Consider the following 7290-nt stretch of genomic DNA (forward strand, 5'->3'; position numbering starts at 1 on the left):
ATTTTTCAGGATTCTTTTTATAAAAAAGTTGTACCAAACATGAGAATACAGATTTTCACTCTAACATTCCTAGGAATCTTAACATTTCTCTTATACCAAATACCCCCTTAATGTTTTGTATACCTGGATATGTTGCAACTCTCCAGTGAGAAAAGGGTTCTTGAGCCTTCCAGAAGTCAGTTTGCCCGGCTGATTTAATTTTTTCAAATCTGGTTCCTTGGGAGCTTCTTTGAAGGCGATGGTTTCATTCCAGCTCACATATCCTTTTTTTGATAGGTATATGTCTTTGAATCTCATATGGACATAAAGTAACTAACTTGCAATAGTCATGGAGAATACTTCATGGAGCACCAAAACAGATATACCTTAGCTAGACTACTTTCAAAGGCACTTATTACTTTCATTACATTGTTAGGAGTTTTCTGAAGTGGTTCCTGCTTCTCCAGTTGATCAGCCTGCCAATTCTTCAGAATGGAGGCAACTGAAGTCTTCAATGTAGTAGAGGAATTTGTGTAACAGGAAATTTTCGTTCATGTTTCCCAACATCATGTTTTGGATTAGACAATAAGCCAGCATGAGCAGATACATCTCTATTACTCACCACCTCATTGTGCGTCCCACATTTCGGTTAATCTTGAGAAGACAGACCACTCAACATCAAGGCCTTTTCAGTAAAAATGCAACAGAAGAGTTCGTTGAAAATTAAAAGCATTTCTTGTTACTTCTTCCTTCCATTTTCCCTTATTTTGTAAATTTAAGTAGCTGATCAAACCTGAGACCTCAATCTTTGCAAATGAAGAAGACACGGGAATACCACCAGCAGAACTAGCCATCTCTGAACATCTAAGACCGCTACTAAGTTGTTCATCATATTTCTTGGGACTATTACCTTTGCGTGGTCTCTCATCGCTCGTACTCTCAATTTTGGCAGAAGAGATAAATCACAAACAGACTTTTGGCCCTTGCCTAGGCCGAGTATAGAACTCGTGACCTACTAGTGCTAACTCCAGCGTATCAGTTGCCCGCCACTTGACCTATGGCCTGAGAGTGTTCATCATATTTCTTCTTCATTGCAGATTCTCTCTACAGACATAAAAATATCCCTCAAATAGGAAACCAATAAATCCCAACAACATGGTGGCCTAAAGAAGAATAAAAAGGAGTTATAATCTTTAAAAATCGTTAACTTGGGCCATCAAAGCCAGTTACCAAGAGTGAGGTTCCATGAGTTACCTCTTAATCCAGTCCATAAAAGGTTACCAAGAGTGAGGTTACAAACACACTTATTTTAACCAATCCAACGAAAATGCATTTGCAATATTGGTTCTAGGGATATTAAACCATTAATATGTTATTTACTATATAAAATTTTCTTGTATCTTGCAAAACCAACTCCTTAACTGAAGGAACGAGGAATAAGAAAGGGAAACCGTACCGTGCTACGAATCCGATTGCGCTCTTCTTCACTGAGGACAAACTGCATATTCATATGCACCTGTCCCCCTCCTTCAAGGGGAATAAAATCATCCCAGGAACCTTTTTCCGGAACCAACAAGGTTTGAACAACTGTTAGACCAGAAGATTAGCTCCATTAGCCTAATTTGTGATAGAAAAACCAATACACTTCACAGATAAATTCAAATTCTGCCACTTAAAAATTAAACAGTATGTTCAACCTCTGTGTGACATTTCGTTCCCCTCAACATCCTAAAGTGTAATAGTCACATTATCACGAAGGGTTGTCAACGGGCTGTACTAAAATCAACATCAACAGAACCTGGTTACCAAGACCATAAGTAACAGTGATATAAGTTGGAAAGAAATTTACAGTCATTACAAAGACAATTCGCCCTTGTCCCATGTTTGATGTTCTCTTTTCCCCATGGAACCTGCATTTCACAACCAAGAGAAAGAAACCCCATCAAATTCCAGCCAACTCCGCGCATTCAAATATTGAACGAAGGAAATAAAAGTACAGAAATTACCCACTTAGCCTTCACTAAAATTGATGAAGATGGAAGATCCTTGAAGTCCAGAACTGGAAGGAGATTGAATACAACTCTTAAAAGTTATGACAGTAAAGGAAGTGTTGTTGGGTGAAAGTTGAACATAGGAGGGAAGCTGTTTATACCTGAAACATGGATGGCGCCTGGCATTGAAGGTGGAACTCTGTATGGAAATCAACCAAACCCAAGATTTGATTTGAAGAGCCAGTTACTGAAGACAATAAGGTTGAAATCAACATGAATAAGGGCAAGGTGATGGGCTATTTGGAAGGTATGCATGCTGTACTTTTGCGGGTGTGCCTGAGAAAACCGAGGAAGGATTGGATGGAAGAATGTGGATGTAGGCGGCCTTCAAAGAGGTAGAGTTTGGGGGTGGGCTCCATCAAGTTTGAAACCATATATTAACCACCTCAAATGTCCGGAAGACAAACTTCTACTTTTGTCCATATTTGTGTACCTTTTTCAAACACATGGTACCCAAAAAAATAAAATATTTTTTGAAATTGTTGCTTACCACTACAGTCTGAATGGCTTAAGCCAAAAAAGGATTAGGATAATACAATCTACGATTTGGGTTGTGGTCGAATGTTAGTCTTGGTATGGGAGCAATTTGCTTAATCTCACTTGTGTATTAATTGGAGGGCTTTTAAGTCCTCAACCACCGTTATTTAACATAATTGTTTCAATTACATTATATAATCATATGTTCTAACACATAAATTGAAAATGAGATCTTAATGAAATTTAGTATCCACCCAAAGAATTGGGCTTTCTAATCAAAATTTTGGAATTGTATTAGAATTATCTATAATTATAATATTAAATCAATAGTAGCTTATAACTAGAAAAAAAAGGTTGCGCTGTAGAATTATATTGGTTGAGTATCACAGTGACTAAAGAAACTAAGTTACCATTTCACAAAAAACATTAGAAAGGGTTCTACCCAATAGAGCGTGTGGATAGCCTGAAAAATCTTTCCTAAAAGGGGTCCATGGGTGAAGGCTGCAAGCCAACCCAAAGGGGTGGCCAGGTGTCTCAAGCCCCTCGATGGCCTGCTAGTGTCCTTTGACCATGGGGTTTCCCTTTCTTTCTAACCAAAGAACACTAATAATATAGCCAATGATTTCAAGTTAAGATTGATCTTACAACTCACTGAAAGAACCATAGGTAAACCCCTCTAAAACGAATCCTTCTCTTTGAGCAAGGATCAAAGTAAGTTCATTGTCAATTAGAGGAGGACAAGCCATTGAAGTACACAATTTCTGAAATCCTGACCTCCCGCAGCATCAATAGAGGAGGACAAGATTCTAGTAATCTCACCAATTAAGGAAATACAACAGAAATCAGATGCTTGGGATGGATTCTGCATTAATAAATTGTTCAAGAATGACCTTTTCTTCTTTGATTCGCTTTTCCGCTTCAGAATCCTTGGGTTTCACTTTTTTCCTTTCCTCCAATATCCACTTGAATAGTTCGCGCTGCTGATCCTCGGGAATGGGCTGGTGCACCTTCACACGTTCAGTGGTTGAAGGAGAGAGGACTGCTTCCTCAGGAGTCAGTGTAGTCACAACTGTAGCGGAGGGAATGTTAGCTGCAGCTTTGCTATCCTCTTCAGCTTTATCTTTCTTTCTCGGCTTCATGAATATGTAGGCTGGAGACCACCAATGAAGGTAGGTTAGTTGTCCGGAGACTGTCAAGAGATGAGTTTAAAGTCTCAAATCTTTTTTTTTTTTTCCCACAGTTTGTAACAAGTGACATTGGAAGGATGATGCTGAGAGCGAAATAAAGGCTGACAACATTATAGGGAGCATACTCCTAAATCTCATAATAATCTCTTCCCTAGTATTAACAATGTGCTCATTGTGTCTTTGTCTAACATAAAAAATTTGGAGAACAAGAAAAGTTCATAGTATATTATATCACTGGGACAGTAAGAAGATGATAGAGATGTAATCACTAACCAGCTCAGTGAGGAGGCAACTTATAGCAAAAGAATCAGTTTCAGATTGTCATGCAGATATTCATTTCTCTATTGAATTCTGAAGAAAGTGCAGATCTTGATTGCTTTAATAGATAAAGTTGGTATTTCTCAGGAATAAAATATTTCACTTACTAGCTGCACAAAGTCAAATTAAGAAGGTCTACTGATGGAATTATTACAGTAAACTAGCAATAATATTTGCTCAAACGCACAATGCAACTTTGAATAACAAAAATTTTCAAAAATTAGTCAAACTATGGTTTGATCAATTGAAGACGAATTACCAGCAAGGGACAACACTATCTGTTACTAGAGTGGATATAGCCACTCCTTGAATTTTGTTAGCAGGACTGGATTCCAGATCGAGACAATGTGATGATATGAAGTTATTGAATCAAAACATGTGGGCACTTCTAAGATAGATTTGATTGTGTTAAAACAGCAAAAGTTGAGCTCCTCCGTCTATCCAGGAACTTTAAATGACTAGTTTGTTTGAACCACATTACTATAGCAACACCAGTTTATGTTCAAAATTGCTATTTCTGTCTGTATCTGATGGTCATATCATACCTATTATATTAAGATTCCAGAGTTAAATACTCCAAATATTGCTTTACAAAAAGAAGCACCCAGCCATCACTCATTGGCTACCACTTTGAATTTATACTGCCCAAAGTTTACCAAAACTGAAGGGAATGACAAGATGCATCTCTAATAGCTGCTTGGGTTGGTAAGGATCATTATGCAACTCCAAGTTCATTATGAAGACTGGATCGACCATCTTAATTCCTCATAACCTGCTCAAAAACAATCTAATAAAAGAAATAGATTTCACCAAATTCATAGTTTCAGTTCAAATAAATAGCATTCTGATTTAGACTCCTGCAGAAATATAAAGATGGTCACCAATGTGAAAAAAAAGGAAGAAAAAAAATACATAGAAGATTTAAATAAATAGAAAGAAAGTAAGAAGAAAAAATACAGAGAAAAATATTTCATAGTCAGGATAGGCCAAAAGGTAAAGTTTTGGGCTAACAGTAGGCATGGGCATAGTTGTCTGTGTGAATTTTTTCCATATCTTTTTTTGAGTTGACCAGGGATAAAAATGTTCATGTGGAGTGATTTATTCCTTTTATAATCCAAAAAAAGGGAAGAAATTGAGAAAACAAATACATAGAAAGAAAGTAAGAAGGAAACAAACACAGAAAAATATTTCATAGTCAGGGTAGGATCAAAGGTTTAGTTTTGGCCTAACAGCTGGTATGGGGATGGGTACCTTTGCCAGGTTTTGTATATCTTTGTGGGTTGAGCAGGGATAAAATTGCTTATATGGAGGATTTCTATTCCTTTTATCAAGAGGGCATTGTCTGGTGATCACATACTTTAGGCATCATCTTCCTGATTGGAACATTAATACCTTACAACTTTTACTGGTTTATTTCATGATTAGCGCATTGTATTTCTTGGTCTTATTATGATGTGTTGTATGATGGTGGAGAGATATGCGTTCCTTGGAAGGTTGAATGGAGATTAAGTGTCTCACATACAATCTTCTTTACACGGACTACTCATATGGCTCCAACCTCACAATTGATAATCTGAGGAAGAGCAGGCCCTTTGAGTTCACTGGTGCTTCGTTACAAGAAGTTTGGGGAATCAGAAGATTACCTTATCCTACATTGTTCAGTTGAGTTCCGCATCACCAGTGTTGCCCCATCTTTGCTTTGTATGGACTTAGTTGAGTGGTCCCAGATTTAGTTTCAGGTATTTTACACTCTTCATTATATAATTGTCCAAGGAGGAGCCATAGAAGAGAAGCATTTGGAATTTCACTCCACTACATGTAATGCAGAGCATTTGGCTAGAAAGGAATAGAAGAGCTTTAGAGGCTAAAGAGAGCCCAACACATTTTCTCAAGGGACCTCTTGTTGGAAGCAAATTTCATCTTTTTATCTGCCCTGTTTATAGTTGATTTTTTTTTTTTACCCTAATTTGTCCTCTTTCGGCACTTTTCTTTTAATGTTATTTACCTATCAAAAATTTAATCCTTCTATCAATCTCTTCCCCATTCCTATACAACTTTGACATAAAAATGAGCAGATAGCGCCCAAACCTAAATTCACATTATATTTGGACAGACATGGAGAGAGGAAATAACTCATGACAAAAAGCTTAACGAAAACATAGTTCTGAGCCCCGAAGAAAACACAATTCACAGCTTAGGCAACTGCAGTTCTGAGAAAAATACCTGAGAATACTTGTGACAAATTCTTCCCTTAACTCATCCTTAACCTTTATTGAAAGCAAGCCCAATACAAGATATCAACAGACATGATTCTTTGTATAGGCCTGATGACTCTCCATAAAATCTACAGAGCTTTGAAAAAAAAAAAAATAATGCACATTGATGGGTGAACCGGACAGCAGAAAAATGTTTCAGTCATCGGTATGTGGCACGTATTTCATCAAAACTCTCTCTTCAACCATAACGTACTTCATTAAAACACTACCTTCATCACCAATCCAAGAACAAGCTAAAAACCCGTCTCATAGTCAAAACATCAAACACATAATTTACCAAATTGCGTCCACCATTTAACCTTAAAAAAAGCATAAAACCCGAATTTCATTTTCAACGCAACAATAATAAAATCAATTCCCAGTTCGCATTTTTATCTTCTGATGCAAACCCGACAGGGATTTCCATTCTCATGTGTATGCAAATGTATACGCAAATGCATAATGTATACATCGATCCAGAGAGAGAGAAAGAGACCTCCCAGGGCAAGATTCGAAATGATGAGAACACGCCAAATGGCTTTCGATCGGCGAGAAAGGAATCCTTGTGGAAGGGGCCGTGGAGGTGGGAGCGGAGACGCGGGAACGTCGATCTTTCTCATTCTGATTGGGCGTCCCACTTCTTAGGCCTTGCGCTCGTCTATCATTTAGTTGCTGATTAGCCTTACCTTTTATCTTCCGTTCTCTCCATATCCAAGCTATCATATATTAGCTTTGTGTTTTAATTTTTAATTTTTAATTTATTTTGAATTTTATATTTTAAATATTTATTTTAAAATATTTAAAAATATATTTTTTGGTCATATTTAAAAAATATTTCTCAAAATAAAAAATTAAAAAAATATTTACGTTTAAATTTTAAGAAAAATTATTTTATAATATTTTATTCAACGAATAGCCTAAACTAACTACAACTGCGGTCACTAGTGACGTCGACGACCACCGCCAGCCAAAGATTCCCATAATCAAAGCCTATCATTAAAATTGCCAAGATAAGAGACTTAA

The 7290-nt window shown here is 36.9% G+C and overlaps 1 protein-coding gene across 6 annotated transcripts; it reads right to left on the minus strand.

Annotated features, from left to right (window-relative positions):
• Positions 1-677: 677 nt before the first annotated feature.
• LOC127795541 (uncharacterized) lies at positions 678-6957 on the minus strand. Of its 6 annotated transcripts, none has more exons than XM_052327301.1 (6): positions 6764-6957; positions 2132-3657; positions 1986-2038; positions 1838-1889; positions 1436-1566; positions 678-1142 (listed from the first exon to the last, which is right to left on the minus strand). In XM_052327301.1, exons 2-6 carry the CDS (start codon positions 2154-2156, stop codon positions 1068-1070), a joined length of 336 nt encoding a protein of 111 aa, XP_052183261.1. In that variant the 5' UTR covers positions 2157-3657; positions 6764-6957; the 3' UTR covers positions 678-1067. The 6 variants fall into 6 exon arrangements, 5 of the variants coding, with proteins under 5 accessions (XP_052183261.1, XP_052183258.1, XP_052183259.1 ...); XM_052327298.1 differs by having other exon boundaries at positions 1829-1889; XR_008021829.1 differs by lacking the exon at positions 6764-6957 and adding an exon at positions 4558-6756 and having other exon boundaries at positions 678-1083; positions 1436-1889.
• Positions 6958-7290: the final 333 nt, after the last annotated feature.

This window comes from Diospyros lotus, chromosome 2 (assembly GCF_014633365.1).
Source record: "Diospyros lotus cultivar Yz01 chromosome 2, ASM1463336v1, whole genome shotgun sequence".
NCBI lineage: Eukaryota > Viridiplantae > Streptophyta > Magnoliopsida > Ericales > Ebenaceae > Diospyros > Diospyros lotus.

What these genes read in the sequence shown, in the direction of transcription:
- LOC127795541 (XM_052327296.1), bottom strand. Translation starts at nt 6,887, where the DNA reads ATGAGAAAGATCGACGTTCCCGCGTCTCCGCTCCCACCTCCACGGCCC. An exon ending in TTCGAATCTTGCCCTGGGAG is followed by an intron (nt 3,697 to 6,763) that starts GTCTCTTTCTCT and finishes ATCTCTTGACAG; the next exon opens with TCTCCGGACAACTAACCTAC.